At 47.8% G+C, this 25,823-nt stretch overlaps 1 protein-coding gene across 2 annotated transcripts; it reads right to left on the bottom strand.

Moving 5' to 3' along the window:
- Positions 1-1,651: 1,651 nt before the first annotated feature.
- FOXJ2 (forkhead box J2) lies at positions 1,652-25,123 on the bottom strand. Of its 2 annotated transcripts, XM_003905930.5 has the most exons (11): positions 24,009-25,123; positions 17,449-17,795; positions 14,558-14,632; positions 13,518-13,586; positions 13,196-13,336; positions 12,307-12,505; positions 8,951-9,358; positions 8,442-8,543; positions 7,357-7,566; positions 6,306-6,404; positions 1,652-4,412 (listed from the first exon to the last, which is right to left on the bottom strand). In XM_003905930.5, exons 2-11 carry the CDS (start codon positions 17,779-17,781, stop codon positions 4,324-4,326), a joined length of 1,725 nt encoding a protein of 574 aa, XP_003905979.2. In that variant the 5' UTR covers positions 17,782-17,795; positions 24,009-25,123; the 3' UTR covers positions 1,652-4,323. The 2 variants fall into 2 exon arrangements, with proteins under 2 accessions (XP_003905979.2, XP_017801115.2); XM_017945626.3 differs by lacking the exon at positions 24,009-25,123 and having other exon boundaries at positions 17,449-20,552.
- Positions 25,124-25,823: the final 700 nt, after the last annotated feature.

Here is a 25,823-nt window from a genome sequence, read left to right on the forward strand (position 1 = left end):
TCATCTAAACCGAATACAATGATGTATTCTCAAAATAGAAAATGAGATATGTTTTAGACTTGCGAGACATTATTTGTTCAATGGTTGAGGTGAAGATTAAATTTTTTTTTATAAAAACGGAAAATTTTATAAAGTATATGCAGAAATATTACAAATCACTAGGAATTCTCTCAGTTGAAGAATGTCTGACATAAAATTTGCGGTGCTACCTTTCCAGCTTATATATTAATTTGCTTGTATATTTTATATGAGTAAGTGCTTTTCTCATGGTTCCTTGCAAGGCTCAGAGATTCATGAATCCTTTTGTTTCACATTCAGAATATATCACAATCTCTAAATATGCAGCAAATAAATCTCCTAGTGAGTGACGATAGACTTGCTATAATAGCAATTAGCCAGGCTTCCAGAAACCCCAGTACATCCCATAAGACCCTGGGAATAAGACCTAAACTCCTGGGGTTACTGCATAGGATTATCAAGGTAAATAATCTTGACACAGTCATAAAGATTTAATGTACAATGAGTAATCAGCATTTCTGGACTCCTTTTCTTTTCCATTTACTCTGGAAATGTATTCTGAAGAAATTCCTACAATTAGAATTCCCTCATTTCTGATGAAAACCTGGTGAGTACCTGTAACTATTTTGTACTGTATCTTCTCTAGGAAGTCCCAGATGCGAACACAACTCCTGTCCGAAGTATGTCTTTTCTTTTTTTTTTTTGAGACGGAGTCTCACTCTGTAGCCCAGGCTAGAGTGCAGTGGCGCGCTTGGCACGATCCTAGCTCACCGCAACCTCCAGCTCTCAGGTTCAAGCGATTCTCCTCCCTCAGCCTCTCGAGTAGCTGGAATTACAGGCGCTTGCTTGTAAAACTAAAATTTTTAGTTTTTATTAAAAACAATTTAGGCGTCTTTATAGTAGAGATGAGGTTTCACCACGTTGGCCAGGGTGGTCTCGAACAGCTGACCTCGTGATCCACCCGCCTCGACCTCCCAAAGTGTTGGGATTACAGACGTGAGCCACTGTGCCCAGCCAATGTCCTTTTTTTGTTGTTTTTGAGAGAGAGTTTCGTTCTTGTTGCCCAGGCTGGAGTGCAATGGCACAGTCTTGGCTTACTGCAACCTCCCCCTTCCAGGTGCAAGCGATTCTCCTGCCTCAGCCTCCCGAGTAGCTGGGATTATAGGCATGCGCCACCATGTCCAGCTAATTTTGTGTTTTTAGAGATGGGATTTTACCATGTTGGTCAGGCTGACCTCGAACTCCCGGCCTCAGGTGATGCCCCTGCCTCAGCCTCCCAAAGTGCTGGAATTACAGGCGTGAGCCACCGTGCCCGGCCCCAAAGTACCGTATCTTAAATCTTTAAACTATCCTAAAATGCAAGCAAGGTGGGCCTACTCCATACACTAACCTACAAAGGGTGACTGACTCTCCCGCAATATTCCATCATACTTGATAGCATTTGAAAAGAGGAATGTTAAGGACATGCCTTTGATGCTTCTTTCCCACCAATGTCACAAAAAATGTCAGGGTCAACTAATTCAACCTGGTGGTGAAAGGTGGAAGAGGAATAAAGACCAACTAAAACTAAATGATTTCACATTTCTCTTTTCCTTCCCTGGCCAAAAGAAATTTGAGACCACTACCAGTAAGATAAAACTGTAAACATTCTTTTTTTTTTTTTATTAAGAAAGCATGCAAAAAAACAATGACGACAACTTGTGAGACCATATACCCCCTTCCCAGGATGCAGCAATGCAAAGCATTATGGGTAGTGGCACAATGGACTCACCAAACCAGAAACATGAGGAGCAGGGACTGAGGAGAGAAAGGTTGGGATGGATGGATCTATACCAAATAATTACTCCTTTTGTCCCTCTCCTCCACTTTCTCTCTTATTCCTCTTATAGGCAGTGAGCTTCTGCAGTTTTGCACACATCACCCAATACAACAATAATGACTACACTTTGTGTCCAGCAATGCTAGACCAACAAGAAAAAGTAGTATTCTTTTCGTTTCATGAAGGGGAGGGGAAACTGAGGCCCAAAGGGAGTCAGGTTTGCCCTGTGCCATGTAGCAAGACTGGGCTTGGTGGAAGGGAGCTGGAATCTCAGGAGGCCAAATGGCCAATCTCCAGTCCCAGAACCAAACTTCACTACCCTGGCTGCACACCAGAATTCTTCATGAGACTAGTTTGCAGAAGACACAGATGAACAAGGGGCATTTGCATGTATGATTCAGTCTACCCTTGCAAATCCTGTATGGATCTGAACAGGAAAAGGGTTTAGAAAAGAGGAGTGATCATTTACAAAGGGGGAACATTGAGGAGAACTAATGGGAAGTTATGTGTAGGACACACCCTGACTGGAAGGAATAAGGAAGGAAAAGATGCCTAAAATAGAGACACTGGGCAAAGGCATTTTGCCACCCTCTAAGAGAAATTCTCCTTTCCCCAACGGGAAATATTATGTCATACTTCAACCCCACTAAGTGCCCTCCAACGTCATGGGAGATTCAAGCCACTTGCACCCCCATTTCTTTCTTACAAAGGCTTCAAAGAAATAAAGTGCTCTTTAGTTAACTGCCCTATCTTGCCCCTTTACTTCAGCCTCACTGGACTTCTTCAATAAACTCTCACATATAACCCCCTTCCAAAAAAAGGAAAGGGGTGGATGAAAGAAAAAAGCAGGAGAGCAGAAAGCCAAATCTCTTGGAAATCATGGGTAAATAAAATAATATGAATGAAAAGCAGAAATCACAAAGAAAGTGGCCTTGTCTATTCCATACATTCTGTCCCACAGCTTTTCAGCAAGTGAAACAAGGACAGAAATAAAATTGTTCTTCCCTCTCATAACTAAAATTCAACAATTAACATTAAATATACACTGAGTACTTTGCAACGGTGAGTCATGGCCACCCCTTGTAAAAGAGATGAGTTCGCTCTATACCTTTTTCTGGGGGTCCCCCTTGGCCCTCACTGAACTCTTGCCTCTGATTATTTACTCACCTCCACCAATCTCCTTCACCTCTCAAAGCCTACTTGCAAAAGCTTCAGCCAGATGATCTAGATTCCAAGAGAAGCATCTGCCTATATATTTAGAGAACTAAAATATCCCCTATCCATTTCTTTGCCAGCTCGCTTTTCCTCTCCCCATCCTCCTACCACCAACACTAAAGGTTTGGTTCTGCTATGAGAGGTGGGAATGAGATTCCCATCATGTCTTAGGACATGATGAAACTCAGAGTGATAATGGGTTACTCTTTCTTGAGAATCCCAGAAAATGGGGGAAGAAAAAAGATGGGTGGAAGATGTGGGCAAACAATTAAAGGAGGACAAACTAATATTTGCTGAATGGGAAAAAGGGATAGGAAGATAATTCGTAAATGCAAATAAGAGCCACAATTAATTTTCAGAGAAAATTGTTTAAAAGGCCAAAATAATTAGGTTGGAATCATCTCCAAGAAGCTAAAACTATGCCGAATAGTTGTCCTCATGCCCTACCACAGAAGCAGAGTTTGGGCTAAAACCAATCCTATCTTCTTACAGAATGCGCTCGAAACAAGCCAGTGGACACCGATGTAACATGGCAATGTACACTCAGTTTCACACTGACTTATATTCCATCCCTTCCAACCCAGGTCTCCAATTCCAATAGGATTTTATTGTCACCCTCCTGCACCACCATCATCACTTTCACCCCGATAGGAAATGCAGACTGGCAGAAGTAAGGATTGAAGGTATAAAGGGACAAGGAAGACCTCAGAGGACAGAATTAGCACCATTTTAAAACCTCCAAATTCTTGGCTGCCAAGTAATGTTTCAGACCGTTTCTACTTGGTAATGTGGCCTCTCCAGTCCTGGCCTGAAACTGATGGGAACAAAAAACAATTTAGGGCCAAAAGGTGGGATCAGCATCGAGTTTCTCCAAGAGAAAGGTAAATTGGAGTCTGAAACTTTTCTCTGTAGCTATCACGGCTTCATCTTCCAGCCTGATGATTTTAAATTAGCAAGAGGTGGACATGATCCATGATGTAGGGACAGGAGACTACAGACAGTATATAACCAATAATAATAATAATAATAATAATATAAGAATAATAATAAAAGAACTAGGAAAAAACAGGAAGGAAGAGAGCAGAACGAGGCAGGAAAGAGGGGGTTATCTTCGGCAGCATCTTGCAGTGGCTTCTCCGACAGAGAAAGAACAAAAAGAGGATATATGTCTATATACAGACGTGGCGGGGAGGGACGGGTTGGGGTTGCTCTTTCTCCACTGCCAGACTTCACCATGCGGCCCTGGGCTGATCTCCACACTCTGTGATGCACTAAGTGATTAAGTCCCAGTCGAAGTCATCAGGGATCTCCTCATTGGCACCAGGAGGTGGCACTGGTGGCCGAGGGACCATATGGTGTGCTGTTAGAAAGAAAGAAAGAGAGTAAAAGGAGAGTGGATGGGAAGCTGTTCCCTCAATTTAGAAGGACTGTGCTCAGCCCCAGATAACACCACGAAGAAGGCCGTGCAAAGTGATTGCCCTTATCAGCTGGAGTTATTTTTGGTTGCAGGTCACCATTTCAGTGAGGTCTCAGGAAATAAACTAGAGCTAATTACATTCCACAGCAATTAAATATTATGCTGCCATTAAAAATTATACTTCTGACGCCAGGCGCAGTGGCTCACGCCTGTAATCCCAGCACTTTGGGAGGCCAAGGCAGGCGGATCACAAGGTCAGGAGTTCGAGAGCAGCCTGGCCAACATGGCGAAATCCCACCTCTACCAAAAAGACAAAAAATTAGCAGGGTGTGGTGGCATGTGCCTGTAGTCCCAGCTACTCAGGAGGCTGAAGCAGGAGAATAGCTTGAACCCGGGAGGCAGAGGTTGCAGTGAGCCAAGACTGTGCCACTGCACTCCAGCCTGGGTAACACAGCGAAATTCCATCTCAAAAAAAATTATACTTCTGAAAACATATAATAATGATAAAACAACATACAGAAGACAATATCATATGGCCGGGCACGGTGGCTCATGCCTATAATGCCAGCACTTTGAGAGGCCAAGATGGGTGGATCACCTGAGGTTAGGAGTTCTAGACCAGACTGGCCAACATGGTGAAACCCTGTCTCTACTAAAAAATAAAAATTAGCCAGGCACAGTGGTGGGCGCCTGTAATCCCAGCTGCTCGGGAGGCTGAGGCTTGAGAATCACTTGAACCTGGGAGGCGGAGGTTGCAGTGAGCCAGGATCACACCATTGCCTACTGCACTCCCGCCTGGGCAACAGAACAAGACTCTGACTCAAACAAACGAACAGAAGATAATACCACATGAAATAGTATAGAAATTTGTATTTATATTATATGGACAAAGAATATAGAGAGTCAGATGTCACCCCAAAACTGAAAACACTTGTGGTTAGGCAGAATAACAGTGATTTTTCTATACGTGTCTAAATGTGAAGGATCTGTTCATTTTGTTCTGTCTATGGCAATTTAGTGTCTCCCTACCCCACCCCCACTGTCAGAGATAGTTCAATCCCAGACCCCCGATTCTGGAGATCAGGTGACAGGAAAGCAGACATGGGCACAAAGCAAGTATGTGTGGATAACAAATTCATTTTATTTGCCTGAGCACGTCTTCCATCTAGATTCCAAGGCCACACATAAATGTTGCACATAGCTATCTTTTGCTCATATGTACGCTTTCACTTCCTTTTACTATTGCAGTTACTAATTTTAAAGTACATCTAGCCGGGGGCAGTGGCTCATGCCTGTAATCCCAGCACTTTGGGAGGCAGAGGCGGGCGGATCACTTGAGGTCAGGAGTTCAAGACAAGCCTAGCCAACATGGTAAAACCCTGCCTCTACTAAAAATACAAAAATTAGCCAGGCATTGTGGTGTGGGCCTGTAGTCCCAGCTACTTGGGAGGCTGAAGCAGGAGAATCATTTGAACCCAGGAGGTGGAGGTTGCAGTGAGCCAAGATCGTACCACTGTACTCCAGCCTGGGCAACAGAGCGAGACTCTGTCGAAAAGAAAAGAAAAGGGGAAGGGAAGGGGAAGGGTAAGAGAAGGAGAAGGGTAGGGGAAGGCTAGGGGAAGGGAAGGGGAAGGGAAGGGACATCTGTCTTCGTTAGTCTCCCCTGACATATACCTCCTTAGCAGGTAGCCCATCCTCCAGCCTTGGGAATTATAAAGGCTCATTCCGTCCTGTGAGATGCAGGCAAAAATGCACAGAATGCCAGCTCAGAGTCAAAGGAAAGCAAAACAACTCATCAGAGTACAACGGTTTTGAAACAAGCTTCCTGGCTCTTACCTGGGCGATTGTATCCTGCTGAGTCCTGGGTGGGGATTGGGTACATTGGTGATGGGCCAGGGTAGAGGTGCGGAGCTTGTGGGTGCCCATAAGAGTTCACTGCCAAAGCAAGACAAGAGTTACTTGAGTTGGGGGGGGGTCACTGTACTCAACAAAGCAGGGACGAAAAAAATATACCCTTGCTCCCATCCTCCTTCTCTCTTCCCTGCCCTGTTCTGTAGCTCCTGCAGGCATGAAGGCTTTCTGCAAAAGCTGTCAGTCCTCACCACTGAGGGTAAAAAGAAATGGATAGTACAATTGTGAAATAGGAAAGATATAAGAATGAAAAATATAGAAACATAGGGCCAGGTATGGTGGCTCATGCCTGTAATCCCAACACTTTGGGCAGCCGAGGTGGGCAGATCCCTTCAGCCCAAGAGTTTGAAGATAGCCTGGGCAGCATGGTAAAATCCCAGCTATATACAAAATACAAAAAAAAATAGCTGGACATGGTGGTACACACCTGTAGTCCTAGCTACTCAGGAGGCTAAAGTGGGAGGATCAACTGAGCTCCAGGAGGTCAAGGTTGCAGTGAGCCGTGATCACACCACTACACTCCAGAGCCTGGGCAACAGAGCAAGACCCCATCTCAAAAAAAAAAAAAAAAAAAAAAAGCAAGAAACAGGAACATAATTATGACATCTCTCTCATTTCACTAGTTTGAAGATCACGTAAGTATAGAACCACCATTTCATCTGGTATCACCCCGGAGGTAGGGATTACTGAGACGCAAATTTAAAATAGGGCCTTTCTCTAACCTCCCTTTTCGTAAGTAATTCTGATCTCCCAAACCGAGGTCTAAAAACGAATCATCCAGTCTATTTCTTTTGCATTTGTCAGTTTACAACTTCGCTGATTCAACAGATACTCAGTCACTGATAAACTATTCAGTCACTGCTCAATTTGGGTCGCTGCCCCAGAAAATCCTTTCCCTCAGTTCTTTTTTGCCTTTCTGCTACGCTTCCTTTTCTACATAGTCTCCACCTCCATGGCAACTGGCTTTGTGCAGTACCTTGGCTCATGGCGGACTCCTGTTTGCCACTGGTGAGGGCACAGGAGTCAGCAATACGGGCAGGGGCTGGTGGGCGGTGGGTACCCCCTTGAGGGGGCACGTGACCAGTCTGAGTAAGGAAGTGGTTGAGGGAGTCACACAGATTGGCAATGTGATGCTGGTCGAGGGTCCAGTTCTTCTGCTCTGCCTGTCGTAGACTCTCCATCAGTTCTACAAAGACGGAAGCAAGCAATGCAAACCTTGCAGAGGTAGGAAGCCCCTATCAGACCCAGCCCTATCTCACCGTTCCAAACACACCATCAATCGCCCCCACTGATAACAGGCACTAACAATAACAATGTACATCTTTCAGAGCTCTGCATTTTCACACTCATTCCACTTGATCCCGTGTACCAAATTCTTATAATCTCCATCTTACTGATGAGTAAGATAACTGTTCAACGTGACTGAGTGACTCAGCCAAGGTCACACTGTCAGTATCAGTAAGTGGTGACAAAACTACAAAATAGTGGTCCAGGGCTTCTAAATTCCTGAGGGCCTTCTCTCTCCCAAAGACAGAATGGACTAGGATAATTCACTGCCATATTGTGAGTTAAGACAAGATTAATGTGAGTTAACTTGAAAATAATGTAAATATTATCCATCTTGTGTCAAAAGAGGCTGGGTGTGGTGGCTCATGCCTGTAATCCTAGCACTTTGGGAGGCCAAGGCGGGTGGATAACCTGAGGTCGGGAGTTCGAGACCAGCTTGACCAACATGGAGAAACCCCATCTCTACTAAAAATACAAAAAAATTAGCCAGTGGTGGCAGGTGACTGTAGTCCCAGCTACTCGGGAGGCTGAGGCAGGAGAATGGCGTGAGCCCGGGAGGTGGAGGTTGCAGTGAGCCGATATCACGCCACTGCACCCCAGCCTGGGCGACAGAGCGAGACTCCGTCTCAAAAAAAAAAAAGAAAGAAAGAAAGAAAGAAAAACGATGAAATCCTAAATTCTGGAACTTCATTTAACACCCCCGTCCAGTTCTAGTTTCTATTGGGTTTTCCCTTACAGTGTATCCCTCTCTTCCTCCATCCTTTGATCACTAACCTGAGAATTGTGACTGCTCAATGCTGGACCAGTTGAGCCGATTCACCATCTTGAAGCTTTCCTTTAAAGAGTCAATATTAGAGCACCAGTCAGAAGGAAAGGCTGTAAAGAGGAGGGGAAAGTGGATAATAAGATAGAGTGAAGTGTAAGACAGCAGTCAACTGATACCAGGCTGACGACATGCAAGATTCTTGCACCTATACAGACTATCAGTTGCATTTCCAAGTTTTGGACTCTCCCTCCCTGGGGGTTTAGGACTGGAAAAGCTATCTATGCTTTAGGTACAGCCAGGCTCATAGTCAGGAGAATACGTAAAACAATCTCAATTGATCCAAGAATTCTATAAGACAGAGTTCTAAGTACTAACATTGCTCAGATTAGCCCACATGAAGGAGCGAAGCCTAAAAGACCCATCGTTAACTTCCTAATGAACTGCACCTCCATGCCGGAGTTAGGACAAGGACATCACCCCACCCTCCTCTAGATCACTCTGCACCCTCCTTACTCACCAAAGCCAGTGTTGTTGATGGCAGCCTGGCCTTGTGCCTGCGGCTGTGGAGGTGGTGGCTGCTGGGCAGGGTGGGAGTGGGGATGGTGCTGATGAGGGTGGTAGCCTCCGTGCTGCAGGGGGGGTGGATGCATGGCCATCACAGGGGGAGGCCCATAGCCTTCCGCCCCAGCTTGCTTTCCCCCTGGTGGGGTACAACCATCCGGGCTTGGGGTGTGCAGTGGAGGAGCACCGCCTACAGCTGAGGGGCCCTGGGCAGATGCCTGCTGCTGTTGTGGCTGGGATTGCTGGGGAGGTGGCTGTGGCGGCTGCTGCTGCTGCTGCTGCTGTTGAGGTGGCGGTGGCTGCTGCTGCTGATACATGTAGTAGTTGTTCGAGGGTGGGATGTCCCCCAAGAGAGAAGAAAAGCCTGCAGGTGGGGAGGAGGCAGGCAAGTGACTTAGGCAATGCATTTTTCACGAAATGGGATTTTCCCTGGCTTGCAATGGTAAGCCTCAGACCGAAAATGTGGAGTTAAAAGGTTAAGAACGGGCCAGGCACGGTGGCTCAAGCCTGTAATCCCAGCACTTTGGGAGGCCGAGACGGCCGGATCACGAGGTCAGGAGATCGAGACCATCCTGGCTAACATGGTGAAACCCCGTCTCTACTAAAAAAATACAAAAAACTAGGCGGGTGCCTGTAGTCCCAACTACTCCGGAGGCTGAGGCAGCGTAAACCGGGAGGCGGAGCTTGCAGTGAGCTGAGATCCGGCCACTGCACTCCAGCCTGGGCGACAGAGCGAGACTCCGTCTCAAAAAAAAAAAAAGGTTAAGAACATTCTAGGGCAGCAAAGATCCCTGTGGCACTCCTGGCAGGTACAAGAGACAGGAAGGCACTTAGGTTAGAGGAGGGCCCCGACAGTGTGAAGACCACTGAAATCTTACTAAAAAGGTCAGCGTGTAGCATTTAATGCTACTGTTTAGGGATTCGGCTGTAGGCCTGAAATCACAGTTTCCCAGCAGGTGAACTTTAAAAAAGAAACCATCCCTGGTCGTCTAGTGTTTAGGGGGGAAAAAAAGTAAATCAGAAACAAAACAAAGCCATTGGTCGTCTATTACCTCCTCTTCCTTATTTTCTCTACACTCTGCTACTGCCAACTAATTCCTGTATCCTCTAGAAACAAATGGAGCTTGGGTACGGAGCAGACAGGATGCAGTTACTTCTCAAGCAGACAGGCCAGGAAGAACAAAAGCCTGAGGCTAGGGGCTTTCACTCACAATAAAACGTGAGTGAACTCTAGGCTGTCCTCACCCAATCTAATGTTTTACTTTATTTTTTATGGTTTCTCGTGTTCCCGCCTCCAAGCAACCAATGGAATCCACCTGAGTTGGAGGCATTTCTCAAGCAAATGCTACAGTCTTGGAAGACAACTCTAGAAATTGATCCCCTGGGACATACAAGAATTATTCATGAAAATTAATATAAGTTTTCCAAAAAGTGACTAAACAGTTTTTATCATTCCATTTAGCCCCTGCTGCTAACATAGGGCCACTGCACAGAATGAGAAGGTCCAATGCCTCACCTGAAATCAACCTCACCACTGTCTCTAAGTTATTTTAAAAACGAGCACACAGATATTGCAGAGGGCTGAACCAGATGTTCTCTCAAGGGGCCTCCCGATAAAAACTTTAAGTCATTCTCACATGATAAATAGGAAAATGTGCATGGACAAGATACCAGCTGATATTAAGGATGTATTATCAATTCTGTTAGGAGTGATAATGTCATGGTAGATAACTAGAAGAAAGTCATCATTTAGGGATGTATATCAAAATTGTATTTATGAGTGCAATGACATGGTATATGTGAATTCCATTAAATTACTCCAATTTTTAGAAGGCTCAGTGGTAAACAGAACAAGGCTAATAAAATACCGATAACTGTTAAAGTTGGGCGATGGAACACAGGGGTTTATTATATTTTTCTCCAAACTTTTGCATCTGCTTGCAATTTTTCACAATAAAAGTAACATAAATATAAATGCACTAAAAAGGAAAAATAAACTGTTCTCACAACGAAACGCGGGGATTCTTAGGGAGAGGGTACTGCTGCTGCCCCCTCGTGGTCATCCTCCAAATGACTCGCCTGCAGCCCCTAAAATCACTGCCCTTGGTTCTGGAAGGGGCAATCCTCCAACTCACTTTCTGAAGCTAATAACCTAGCTTGCCTCCTGAAACAGCTGTATTTGCACAAGGACAGATGAGCTCGCTTGACTCCAAACAGTTTCAGTTCATGAAATATTTCCTCTGAGTAGTGATACCTCTCTTTGTGTTAAAAATAAGAAATACGGGTCAGGCTCATGCCTGTAATCCCAGCACTTTGGGAGGCTGAGGTGAGTGGATCACCTGAGGTCAGGAGTACAAGACCAGCCTGGCCAACATGGTGAAACCCCATCTCTACTAAAAAATACAAAAATTAGCTGGGTGTGGTGGCAGGAGCCTGTAATCCCACCTAACTGGGAGGCTGAGGCAAGAGAATTGCTTGAACCCGGCAGGCCGAGGTTGCAGTAGACCGAGATTGCAACACTGCTCTCCAGCCTGAGCGACAAAAAAGCGAAACTCTGCCTCAGAAAAAAAAAAAAGAAAGAAAGAAAGAAAGAAAGAAAGAAAGAAATATGGCTGAGCACAGTGGCTCACACCTGTAACCCCAGCACTTTGGAAGGCTGAGGGGGGTAGATCACTTACTTGAGCCCAGGAGTTTGAGACCTGCCCAGCCAACATGTTGCAACCCTGTCTCTACTAAAAATACAAAACTCAAGACGGGCACAGTGGCTCACATCTGTAATCCCAGCACTTTGGGAGGCTGAGGCAGGCGGATCACCTGAGGTCAGGAGTTCGAGACCAGCCTGGCCAACACAGCGAAACTCTGTCTCTACTAAAAGTACAAAAATTAGCTGGGCGTAGCAGTGTGCGCCTGTAGTCCGAGCTACTCGGAAGGCTGAGGAAGGAGAATTGCTTGAACCCGGGAGGCGGAGGTTGCAGTGAGCCGAGATCTCGCCACAGCACTCCAGCCTGGGCAACAGAGTGAGACCCTGTCTCAAAAACAAATAAAAATAAAAAAACAAAAATCAGCCAAGCATGGTAGCACATGCCTGTACTCCCAGCTACTTGAGAAGCTGAGGTGAGAGAATCGTTTGAACCCATGAGGCGGAGGTTGCAGTGAGCCAAGATCGTGCCACTGTACTCCAGTTTGGGCGACAGAGTGAGACCCTGTCTCAAAAAAAAAAAAAAAAATTTAAAAAAAGGAAAAAAGAAAATATCACCACTTGTTCAACAAGATAAAAAAGTCTCCATGTACCCATCCCAACTCCAGACTCACCGTGCTGAGAGGAGGAAGAGGACTTCTCCAGCATGGACTTATAGAGGTTGCGGAAGGACCAACTTAGATCCTGAAAGTTGATCTCTGAGTAGGAGAATTTAAAGTCGTGGTTGGTGTTATAGAGGGGAGGGGGACCCTCAGTACTTTCTCGACCTGAAGACCCTGCTGCCACTGCTCCACCATCCACAGATCCTGTGCCCTGCAAAAACAGGTAAGAAATTCCTGATCAGTTTCCCAGCTGAGGGACCAATAAAACGCTTCGATGGTCACCAGGCTCTCCTGCCTGTCCTCTTAATCCTCGCCCATCTCTTCAATGGCCCAGCATCATTTTCTCCTTCTTTGCTCATTGGTTCTTATCTTGAATCTACCCTCTTCAGTCTCCATTTCTTCTTTTTGTTTGTTTGTTTCTGAGGCAGGGTCTTGCTCTGTCGCCCAGGCTGGAGTGTAGCGGCGTGATCTCAGCTTACAGCAACCTCCACCTCCCAGGTTCAAGTGATTCTTGTGCCTCAGCCTCCTGAGTAACAGGAACCATAGACGCATGCCACTGAGCCCAGCTAATTTTGTATTTTTAGTAGAGATGGGGTTTTGGCATGTTGGATAGGCTGGTCTCAAGCTCCTGGACTCAAGTGATCCGCCTGCCTCGACCTCCCAAAGTGCTGAGATTACAGGCATGAGCCACTGTGCCCAGCTTTTTCATCCTGATCTTTCTCAAAGTTCTGCTGTGCCTTTCTATTTCTCTCTCTATATTTCCCTTTTCTGCTTTCCCCTTCTTTCTCAATTTATCTGCCTCATATATCACAGATACTCAGTACATAATTCTGAATAAACAGGGACACGTCTGAATCTATTCAGCACCCATGCCATGACCCCTGCCATATCTGCTTCCTACCTGACTGTAGCTAGCAATAGATGTGGGGCTCTGAAGTGACATCTGCGGATTCCCCTCAGGAGGCAGTGAGGCTTCTCCGCTCCCTGGAACGCCTCCCCGTGGGCTCTTGCTGGCCTCCTGTTCTGGTGAGTCCTGGGACAGCTGAGGGTTGTGAAGAAAAGGCAATCTATCAGCAGAGGCACAACAGCCTCCCAAGACCCATGGTTTCCCCTCTGCTGGTATGCCTTCCACCTTTGCCTCTCAAAGGACTGAACATCCACAAGAGGAGGTGGAAGGAGCAGCTGGCTCAGATATGGTATCTCCCCATGAGCTGGGAACTTACATCATCATCTGGAGGGTGTCTTCTCTTTCGGGAAATGTCAGGGCAGGTGTCAATTGTCCAATAGGAACCCTGGAAGGAGATCCCATCCGCACAGAAAACAAAATCATTACATTCAGAACCTCCCAGGGTTCCGGGTATTAATGAAGAGCAAATTTGTCCTAGAAACTCACTGAGTAGGCCAGAGGTACTCCTGTGGTCCAAACACAGGCCTCGATTGTTTTGGAGGGGCAGAACAATGGCATCTAGCTCAAAGAGCTGAAAATGTCCAGACACAGCCTCTCCCTTCCCTTCTGACCTGAGGCAAAACTTGCTTGGACTTTAGCATCCACATCTGTCAAATGGAGAGAATGATCCATCCCTTCTCTTTTATGGGGGAACCACCAGGGACTTTTCTATAGAGATGTTTGTACAAAGGTTATTAAGTCTACCTTTTACATCTAGGAAAAAAGAGTGCCACACAAAAAAGGGGGAGCATGAAAGTCAACTTCACCCTAAGTATTTCTATTTAAAAAAAAAAAAAAAAAAAGATTTCACAGTCTTTTTTTTTTTATTTTTTGAGATGGAGTTTCACTCTTGTTGCCCAGGCTAAAGTGCAATGGTGTGATCTCAGCTCACTGCAAACTCTGCCTCCCAGGTTCAAGCAATTCTCCTGCCTCAGCCTCCTGAGTAGCTGGGATTACAGGCATACACCACCACGCCCAGCTAATTTTTTGTATTTTTAGTAGAGACGGGGTTTCACCGTGTTAACTAGGCTGGTCTTGAACTCCTGACCTCAGATGATTCACCCGCCTCGGCCTCCCAAAGTGCTGGGATTATAGGCATGAGCCACCGCGCCCAGCCTCACAGTCTTCCTTAGTCACCCATTCTAGTGGGGGCCCACAAGCTTGACAACCAAGCTTCCTCTGAGAAAAAATAAAGATGCTTCTCTAATTAGCATGATTTCCTCTTCTGGGCAATTAAAACAGCCATGGGACTCTGGGCTGTCAACTACTTCACTCTCCTTCCTGCTCCTCCTTTCAATGCTTATAGGAGTCTCTTACCTTCCCAGGGTCATCCCGAGGTCTGGGCACCTTCCGGAAACACTTGTTGAGAGAAAGGTTGTGCCGTATTGAATTCTGGAGATGCAGAGAAGCAAGTTAGGCCTGAGCATTGTGCAGAGCAGAAAATTTTCCAATAGAACACAGAGGGACACACAAAAAAACATAATAAACCATGGAGGTGAAGTATCAGGGCAAGCTTAGTACCTCTTAACTACACTGATGGAGGGAATTATGCATCAAATAGCAATAGCAATGAGATAAGAAAAATGCAGAGATTAAATTGATGGGAGGGAATGGCTACAAATTTGATTACTAATGCTTCTGAAAAACTGATTATATAGTTTTTCAATCTTTCCAGCCAACTGACAAGTATATAAATGCTTCACAATCACATCTGCCCAGTTCCTCAGTCTACCCTACTGATAGCAAAAGAACAATGTTTTACAACTTTTTATATACATTATGAGTGAAACAAAAACACAGATCACCTTCATTTTCTCAATAGCCCATAGAATGTTCACATTCAGAGGAAAGAAATATTGTGTAAGTGTGTTGGGGCCGGGCACGGTGGCTCATGCCTATAATCCCAGCACTTTGGGAGGCCGAGATGGGCTGATCACCTGAGGTCAGGAGTTTGAGACCAGCCTAGCCGACATGTTGAAACCCCGTCTCTACTAAAAATACAAAAAATTAGCCGGGCGTGGTGGCACGTGCCTCTAATCCCAGCCACTCAGGAGGCTGAGACAGGAGAATCGCTTGAACCCAGGAGGCAGAGGTTGCAGTGAGCCTAGATCGCGCCACTGCATTGCAGCCTAGACAACAAGAGCGAAACGCCATCTCAAAAAAAAAAAAATGTGTGTGTTGGGTGGGGTTGGGGGTTATGGTAGCTAGGAGGGACATATTTACAAAGGCAAAGCTCAATGGGCCAGGCATAATGGCTCATGCCTGTAATTCCAGCATCTTCGGAGGCCGAGATGGGAGGATCACTTGAGTCTAGGAGCCTGAGACCAGCCTGGGCAACATAGTGAGACCTCATTTCTACAAAATAAAAAAAATTCCTGTGCATGGTGGTACATGCCTGTAGTCCAAGCTACTCAGGAGGCTGAGGTGGGAGGATTGCTTGAGCCCAGGTTCAAGCTCCAGTGAGCTGTGATTGTACCACTACAATCCAGCCTGGGTGACACAGCAAGACCCTGTCTTTAAAAAAAAAAAAAAAAAAAAAAAAAGAGAGGCCAGGTGCGGTGGCTCACACCTGTAATCCCTGTAATCCCAGCACTTTGGGAGGCCAAGGCAGGAGGTGGATCATTTGAGGTCAGGAGTTCGAGACCAGCCCAGCCAACATGGTGAAACCCCCATCTCTACTAAAAATACAAAAAAATTAGCTGGTTGCAGTGGCAGGCGCCTGTAATTCCAGCTACTTGGGAGGCTAAGGCAGGAGAATCGCTTGAACCTAAGAGGAGGAGGTTGCAGCGAGCCAAGATTGCACTACTACACTCTAGCCTGGGCGACAAAGCAAGACTCAGTCTCAAAAAAAAAAAAACAAAAAAGAGGCCGGGTGCAGTGGCTCACACCTGTAATCCCAGCACTTTAGGAAGTCAGGGCGAGTAGATCACTTGAGGTCAGGAGTTCAAGACCAGCCTGGCCAACATGGTGAAACCCCATCTCTACTAAAAATACAAAAATTAGCCGGGCAGCAGTGGCGCACACCTGTAATCCCAGCTACTCGGGAGGCTGAGGCAGGAGAATCGCTTGAACCCGGGAGGTGGAGGTTACGGTGAGCCGAGATCATGCTACTGCACTCCAGTCTAGGCAACAGAGTGAGACCCTGTCCCCCACCCCTGCAAAAAAAGAAAAAAAAGAAAAGATAGCTGAGTGCTTTCAATAGTCTCCAACTCACTACATGGTTTGTATGTCAAATGGGGATTTACAGAGTGAGGGAACTACATATTAAGTTCCCATTCCTACTCAGCAATTGACAAATGAGCTACTGCTCCAAAAAATTGAGCATATCAGCCTTCCTTCTTTGCTTGGGAGAAGAGCCCCTTCTTTCTTCATCTCCAGCCAAACAACTTAGCTTCTCATTACTTGCTTGGTAGCCAGCTGTTGGTAAAGAACCTAATTATATTATTATTTTTCTTGGAATGCAGCTTTTCAAAAGATGATGACTGTCCAATGGAGCTATGGAAATCTGATGATCTAGATTAGATTCCTACCTTTAGGTAGGAAGGAGTGATGCCATGCCTTGCATAGTGACTGGAACATCGTAGAATGGTAATAAACATTTGTGAAATGAATGAATATCCTCTTTGAGGGATCAGAAGACAAGAGGGTGTGGGCCGGGCACAGTGGCTCATGCCTGTAATCTCAGCACTTTGGGAGGCTGAGGCGGTCAGATCATGAGGTCTGGAGTTCGAGACCAGCCTAGCCAACATAGCGAAACCCTGTCTCTACTAAAAATACAAGAAAATCAGGCAGGCATGGTGGCGGGCACCTGTAATCCCAGCCACTCAAGAAACTGAGGCAGGAGAATCGCTTGAACCTGGGAGGTGGAGGTTGCAGTGAGCCGAGATCATGCCATTGCACTCCAGCCCGGGCGACAGTACGAGACTCTGTCTCAAAAAAAAAAAAAAAAAAAGAAGATAAGAGGGTGTGACAAGCAACAGTATCCCGCCATCCCCATCACTATACTTAATGGCTTGGAGCTTCCCTAATATACCTTATAAAAGTTGTTCAACTCTGAAAAACAGTAGGGGGCAGAACATATGAGATTTTAAGTTTTCACATCTCTGAGACAAGCCAGAGTAAACTGAACAGGTTACAGGAAGAAACAAAAGTAGAGAAAAAGGTTGTTGAAGGCTAAATCTAAGCCAAAATTACAGAAGCATTCCCACCTTCCAACCAATGCCAGCATTCTTGTAATAGGGGAAGTTATCACAGATCCAGCGGTAAATCTCGCTGAGAGTCATCTTCTTGGCTGGAGAGGAGTTGATGGCATAGGTGATGAGAGTGGCATAGCTGTATCGTGGCTTGCCATCCTGGTGAACTGCTGCCTCATCTTTGCTCAGGGTGGCATTAGGATCTGTGGGTGAGCCTGGTGAACACTTGCGGCTGCTCCCGGGAGGCCCAGCCTGGGAGGCACTTCCAAGCTTCTCAATGGTAGCTCGGAGGGTCAGCTGGGGAAGCCAGTCTATGGAGGTGAGGCTACTCTCTAGGTCAGAAGCCATGGTACTTCTGGCTTCTGCAGAGAAGAAGACAAAGAGGAGACGAAAATACTGGGGGCAAGTAATACTCAAATCCTTTTGTTTGAGGGAAGGAGAGTTTCTTCCTGCTCTCATTCCCATAAGACACCCATGGCATGGCCTTCCACCAGGTGTTCCCAGAATCCCCAAGCAGATCTATCTACCAGATGATGGACTGCTAGTTACCCTACAGCTTAACGTGGAGCACGGCCAAAAGGCCTCTCCATATAGGACTAAAAGAGATCAAACTTCACACCAAATTGAGCTATTTCCTCAATTCACCTTACTTATAGCCCTACAACATAGTATTTTTAAACGATGTAGGAATGAGTTTGAAAAAAGAAAAACCCCACTTAGCAGGTGAAATTAAAGTCCATTCTCCAATCATGTGACACCTGTTGTATTTTCATACAACATCCAGACAGATGGCATGAATGTCCACGTAAAGAAAAGGTCTACCTAAATACAAACATACATGGATGAAGCACGCACCAACACTTTTAAAGACGTTTCCTACTAGATATATTACGAGCACTTGCCCTTTTAATCCCACACACATGTGCACCTGAGGCATATTAGATATATCCCAGGCATAAATTATACATGACAACCAGCAGACAGATACATAAACAGTGAAGCACATACACAGAGATCACGATTACATATACAGCATACATTACCACCAGAGCACAAAGTCACACACAGAAGCAACACATCCTGAGTACACAGCTGCCCTCACACTTTTTAAGCTACCCCTTGCATGCTCCCGCCCACAGACACCACCACCAGGAAGAAGTCATCCACAAGGACCTCCCACCTCTCAGCCCGCTGGGCTTCACCCAGCCAGGGAGACACCCAGCTGTGTGCCTACCGGTAACAATCAGATAGCCTGGCTAAAAATAGCCACTCTGGGACTCGGAGCTGGCTCCCCTTCTCCGCCCTCCTCCTCCCTCCTTCCTTCCAGCCAGGCAGGCACGCTCGCTGCACCTCCATGCAAACTCCTGGAGCTGCCAGACCGCCTACGCCTGATGTTTGCACGCCCTGCTGCCACCCACACTGCCTGGGCGCTCTTCCCAGCAAAGAGGTATAGCTACAGCGACGTCTTGCTGAGGGAAAGTGAAGAACGATGGGTGCTATCTGTATTGCAGGGTCTAGAAAGGCTGGCAGGAAGCACTAGGTAGCCATTTGGCACTCCCCTAGAGCTGATGCCAGCAACCCCTAAGCACTTGCTGCCTAACAGGTTTGTGCCTGCACAGCCGCCAGACTCCAGCTAACATTGTCTTCCTCAGTCCATTTCTCCTGAGGAGCCAGGACTAGACGGCCTCAAAGTTCAGAATCCTGAACAGAAACACATGATGTAAGCGATCTCTAAATCCACAGCTAGATATATGCACAAGCGTATCCATAAAATACAACAGATCCACACACTTTGCAGTCTAAAACTCAACAGCAGATCGGACCATGTCCCCCTCTCTCCTGACCCCATCACATCTTTCAGGGTCTCAGCTCCCTCTTCTATCCTAGGTAGTGATTCTTCTGCCCTTGACCCTTAAGCTTTTCTCCTAGGGGTCAGCATTCTCACTTGCTCCCTTCTCCCCAAGGCCCACCCACGCAGATGGCAATCTGCATGTGTGCACATGTACCCAGCCCTGTGCTCCTAACCAACACCACGCCCACTCCACAAGGCTGAAGGAAACACCTTAGTGCCTCAGGGGCTGGGGCAGCAAGAGACCCAACTGTAACCCAAGAATTGTTGGACAGGAGAAAAGGGGCGGAGGGAGAGGGATGGCAGGTTTATAAATAGCGTCATAAAGGGTTTCCCCTTTATCCTTAGCTTCTCTCCCACCATCCTCCTCTGCATCCCACTACCACCTTGCCCTAACCATGGAAACTTGGAAACTAACAGGAACACTTAATCATTCCAGGAACCTCACACCTTCCAATACTACTAAGTCAAAACACCCCAGCCCCTGGGCTATAGCAGGGTACTTGTAGCAGGATCACAGTCCTGTAGCTGGGTCATCCGAACTGAAGAGTGGTATGCCAATGAGCAGGTTTCCAATGACCAGGGTCCTCCTGGGTCCTCCCCAGATGGGGAGGTCCCTAAAGTAGTTCTGCCCTATTCCCTATTATCTCTTTCTAAAGATCCCTAGGAAATTTCATCTTAAGAGCACAAAGGCCTTCTGTTGATATTTCGTTTGAAACAACTTTTCCAACATTGGACAGGGGCATGAGAGTCGATTTAAAGTGTTTAGAGGGCTTACAGAAGAACCCACTTGGCACATGCCCATCACAGTGAATGCCTGAAAGGGAAGCACTCTCAGCCTTGTGCAAGTTGTTCTATGCCCTTCCCTACCCTTACCCCAGCACCAGGTTAGGACACTGAGGTTAAATTTAACCTTTCTCCAGCCCCCTTCCAGTCAGCCCTCCAGATACAGCCCCCAGCACTCAAAATATATTCAGATCTCACCAGCTACAAGCAGTATGTAGCATCTGATCCTTTTGATCTTTCAGCACCATTCTCCTTTGACCCATTCCACTTCCTCACACTCTTCACTTCCCCATTTGCGAAGGGCAGCCCAGTGTGTACAGCCTCAGAGACTGAGGTTCCTTGGTTCTATTCCAAATCCTCCTGGGCTGTCCCTAACCATCCCTTGCCTCTCTGATGAAGTCCTTTTTTTTCTTTTTTTAGAGACAACGCCTTGCTCTGTGGCCCAGGCTGGAGTACAGTGGCGCGATCTCGGCTCACTGCAACCTCCGTCTCCCAGGTTCAAACGATTTTCCTTTCTCAGCCTCCCGAGAGGCTGGGATTATAGGCACGTGCCACCACGCCCAGCTAATTTTTGTATTTTTAGTAGCGATGGGGTTTCACCATGTTGGCCTGACTGTTCTTGAACTCCTGACCTCAGGTGATTTACCTGTCTCGGTCTCCCAAAGTGCTGGGATTACAGGTGTGAGCCACCATGCCAGGCCCCCAGTGAAGTCTTGATGCCTCAGTTTTCCCCTTCAATAAAAGAGATGAACTCATAAACCCTGCCAAAGCATCGTCCCTGGAGGGAAGTGAATGAAACCTAATGAGCTCGTGGCTGCCACACATTCCATGCTCCCCAAAATAATGGCATGAGGCTAATGTTCAGGGCTATTATTAGAAAGGCAAACAAGAGGTACTTCCATTTTTCAGTCCAACCAACCTAGTTACCCAGACCTCTCTCTCCAGGTGGGCCTTGTGCCACGGGGCTTGGGCAGAACCTGAGTCAGGCCACATTCTTCTCTGTGAGCTGGAAGACTGAAAGGAAATACCCATAGAAGCTGGGAAAGGCAGCCAAAGGGCAGGCTCCATCACATCCACAGGACGTCTAATGAAGACTACAGAACTGGGAGAAAGGCAGAGAAAAACAGATAGACATTCTGGGAGTGAAAGACTGATCCTGGATGAAACATAGAAGATCCACAATAATAGGCTCAGTTTTCTTCCCATTTTATCTGAAAGGCCACTAATTGTTCTAATGCCAATGTCAGGTATTCACATGTGATAACGTCCTGCCCCGTACAGAATGCCAGAATAAAGAGGGCAGTGGCTAGGTGTAGCACATGAGGAGTTAGGCTGCCTGAGGTTCTTTCTTTTTTTTTTTTCTGAGAGAGAAGTCTCGCTCTTGTCCCCCAGGTTGAGTGCAATGACTTTATCTCAGCTCACTGCAACCTCAGCCTCCCGGGTTCAAATGATTCTCCTGCCTCTGCCTCCCAAGTAGCTGGGATTAAGGCGCCTGCCACCACGCCCAGCTAATTTTTGTACTTTTCGTAGAGACCGGGTTTCACCATGTTGGCCAGGCTGGTCTCAAACTCCTGACCTCAGATGATCCGCCCGCTTCGGCCTCCCAAAGTGCTGGGATTACAGGCGTGAGCCACCGCGCCTGGTCAAGCTGCCTGAGTTTCAATCCCAGCTCCACTAGTTTGATTGTTGTAAGGATTACCTTGAGTTCATATTTTCAGAGCACTCTGTAAGTGCTAAATAAATGTAGCTATTGTTTTTGAATGGGGAAAAATGAGAATACTAGAAATTAAACATTAGCAAACTGACAGACTCTAGATGGGAGTGGAAGCAGCAAGCCTGCAGCGGTTTGCATTACAAAGCCTGCACTGAGTCTGCAATGGTTTTCAGGATGTCGGAATCTCAAACTTTTCCTTTGGAGATAACCACCCAGTACGAGATAATGCTAGGATCAGGAAGACTCCAGGGATGAAGGAATGAGGGACTATCATCTCTTACCTTCCAGGGAGAACTCAGTGTAGTCATAAGACATGGTCTGGGAAAGTACTCTCTCAACCACAGTTAATCCCACTCAGTAGCCACCTGCTTCTAACTGATTCCAGAGAGGCAAGGAGGGTTAGGGAACTCAGTCCAAACAGGACCAGTTAAACTGTGTGGCGGTGGCGGACTTGGAGGTGTTGTGATATAGTTCACCCTGAGCCATTCAGGCAGGTGGTGAAGTACTTTATAAGAAAAGGCTGCTGTTAACCAGAGTGGCCTCTTTTGTAAAAGGTAGGGGAGGGAGCTCCGGAGTTAGGAGTCAAGGATCCTCATGCTTTTGCGAGCAGCAGTATCAGCAATGAAGCTCTCTTATGAGTCCTAGAAGAAATGATCCCAACCTGAGACTGGGCTGCCCTGCTGCTTAAAGGACTGTCCTGTAGACTGTCATGAGGGCTCCCACTGGCTGGGGGAGGCCAAGCCTTTCCCCTCAGGTGGGTATCCTTACCACCTCTCCATGTTCGTGTACAGGGGCACCTGCTTCTAGAGGCCCACCAGGAACACACAATTCTAGGTAACTGGAGTATAGTCGGAAAAGCACATTGAGTACCTGTCTCCACACACTTACCCACTTGAAACAGAGAGAGCCACACTCACCTGAATTAAGAAGTATATGCATGTTGTCCCACAGCACAGCCACACAAACCTGTGCCCTATCTCATATACCACCAGTAGCTTCCAGGACAAGTGAATGTGCTCAGGAACTTAGGTAGAACTCACCCATGCCCCAGAAAGAGGAGGAAATATGAAAGGCCAAGTCAGATGAAGCCTCCTTCACAACTTGTCCTTGCTGTGAGACAGAAGATAAGGTATCTGCTCATGGCAAGGCAGGAAAGCAGACACCCAGCTAGTGACCTCTCCTAAAAACAGCCCAGGCTTCAGGTACCCTTTTCCTGCCTTTTCTGAAGATTCTGGACTTTGATAATTCCCTGGCTTATGAAGGAAAACTTTAACACAAGGTTCCGGGAACTGAGAACTGAACAAGAAACAGGAAGGGAGAGGATGAGACTATTAGGTACTTTTCTGGAAGGAAACTTTCTATACTCCTCAAAAGTGAAATCTCTCCAGTGGTCAACTTGTTTAGATGGAAATCTGGAGAGAAGTGGAGCAGCAGCCCTCCTCCCTTCGTATCCAGGATCTAATTTTTCCTGAAGAATTGTGAGCAAAAAACAGGAGCTGAGAAGGAGACTGGGGCAGTGGTACAGGGCCAGCATCAAGGAAGCACTTCAACCCAGGAGTTGGCATTCCCCTGCACACTTTCTTCTCGCCTCAGAACATGTGGGATTCCCATTTTCCCTTCGGATTTTATGGGCAGAGGCATACATCCAGCTAGCAATGGAAATGTCAGGAGAGGAGGCCTCTTGGTGTCTGAGATAGGATGAGCAGGAACAGACTGCTTTTCTTGTCAAGGGAGCAGTAATTGCAGTAAGCTGGAGGGAACACCTCTGGTGAACACTAAGCTGACCTCGGCGTGCCCTGGGCAAGGCCAGGACACCAGATGCCACCGTGATTTTCATGAGAACCCGCTCTCCAGGTGCAAAGGCCCAACGTGAAGGGCGGTCTGGGAGTCTTACCACTGGTTGGGTTGTGTACACAGCATGCATGTTCTCAAAACGCAGCCGTTTTCTGATATCCCTTTTCCTCAGCATGAAAACATCCACTTCCCTAAGGGACCTAAAATGAATCCCATCCCTTTAGTCCCCAAACACTAAGAAACCCATTTCTCAGAGCTTCTGCCGCAAGATGTGAGTTCAAATCCAGGAGGCCCTTGGATCACATTTCCCACTGGATTTTCTGAGTCATCACTCTTGTCTTCCCCGTAGTGAAACCCACGATCCACCAGCTCAACCCCGTACACCCACTAGTGCCAGACGATGACAGAGAGAAGATGAAAGAAAGCACTAACCTGTCTCCAAGGTTCCCCTGGCAAAGGGAGGGAACCACTTGGTACTGGAGTTTGGGGCTGGAGGGATTCCCCTCTTCAGAGGCAGGTGACGGCTCTCATCCTCAGTGGCTCTTCCTGTACTTGGCTGAGCCTCCCAAGTTGGTGAGGGGAACTTGGTCCCCTGAGGATGAGGAGCCAAGGGAGGAGGAGGGGGAGGGGGAGGAGAAGGAGGTCCTACTTGGGGAAGGTGGCACACCCCCCACACCCTGCTTGTTACCCTGGGGAGGAGGGGAGGAGCCTCTCCCAACCAGGAGTTGTCTCCTCCCCCTTGGGGGAGTTCCCCTCCCCCCCAAACTGGATCTTTCTGAGTTGGAGGGCTCTTTCTGTCTGCTGGAGATCTGAGCGGAGGGGCTCTACCCCGTTCCACTGTCTAGGCACGAGGAAGTTGAGGGGGAGGCCTCCCCTCTCCAGAAGGCTGAAAGCCGATTCCTCTTCTTTCCCTGGAGTGGCTTCTGAACGTAAGGACTCCTGTCCCCTGTGAATATTGGTGGGCCGAGGGTGCTACTCCATAGGCAGAGCCCTCTCTCTCTTTGCCTCGAAAGTCCTGAACTGTTGAGATTGTGTGTTTGGCGGGGCGGGGGCGCGCTAGGGTGGTCTCACTCTGCTTCTCTGCGGAAAGCTCCCCTCTTTCCACTTCTGGGGGTCTCCTCCCCGGCCAGTACAGGGGTCTTCCTCGCCTCTAGGCAGAAGAGCGGCGTCCCCCCACGGGTCTCTTCTTTCCCTCACCCGAGTGGTAAGGGTCTTTTCTCTCCAACAGGGGGAGAGGTTGCTCGCGTCCCCGCTCCCGCCTCCGCTCCCGGGGTGCCCCAGAGGGTGGGGCTTTCGTACTCCCGGCTCTCCCTCAGCTGGCCTGGGCAGCACGGTCCGGGAGGCCGCGGCTCGAGACTCCGGTCCCTGCTACTGTGGCGGCAGCACCTCCTCTAGGGCCGTCCTGTCCGGTCCGCTCCCTTCGGCGCGTGGGGCTCCCAGCGCTGCCACCGCTCGGGCTCCGGCCAGTCCGGGCTCCCGGGGAGCCAGAAGGCGGACGGACAGTGTTAGGGCTCGGCGCGGGCTCGGGCTCGGCTCGGCTCCGCTGCAGGCCCCGGCTCCTCCCCGGCCTCCGCGCCGCGCTCCGAGCCCCTCCCCCTCCCCCGCCCGCCGGCCGCCGCCGCCACCGCCTCCCGGCGCGGGTTAAGGAGGAGCCGGGCGGCGCCGAGCCGCAAGCCGCGAGCCGCGAGCCGCGAGCCGCGCCGTCCGGTGTGCACTCCGCCTGGAAAGCCACGGCTGCGCTCATGCCGGCGAGGGGTCTCGCCGCCCTCGCCCCGCTGCGGCCGCGTGGCTCCGGGAGCTCGCTGTCTACCCGGGATGACAACTCACTGCTCCCCGTCGGGAGATTCCCTCGTGCGCACCGTACACCATCAATTCCAGCCGACACCCCGACCCCGGCGTTTCATTCTGTTAAACTCCGAATACAGATGAACAGCCCCAGCTTTCTCAGGACTGTCTTTGATGGGCTTCTCTTTCCCTCGAGATAATTTATAAAGGATCATGAGCATTGAGTTGAAGATTGGGGTGAAGTTTATATGTTACCCTTATATCATCCTGGAATTTAGTAAATGCTCCTTGAATGAGTGGATACATGATAAATGAGCGTGTAACGGTGAAATAAACATCAGAAGATCTGGGTCCTGTACCTTGTTCCAGCTTCCTAAACTTGTGCATGGCCCTTGTTCTCTGCAATCTTGCTCAGCGAAGAAGGGAACTTGATATTCGGCCTGCTTACCCTTTACAGCCGTC

This window comes from Papio anubis, chromosome 9 (assembly GCF_008728515.1).
Source record: "Papio anubis isolate 15944 chromosome 9, Panubis1.0, whole genome shotgun sequence".
Classification (NCBI taxonomy): Eukaryota; Metazoa; Chordata; class Mammalia; order Primates; family Cercopithecidae; genus Papio; species Papio anubis.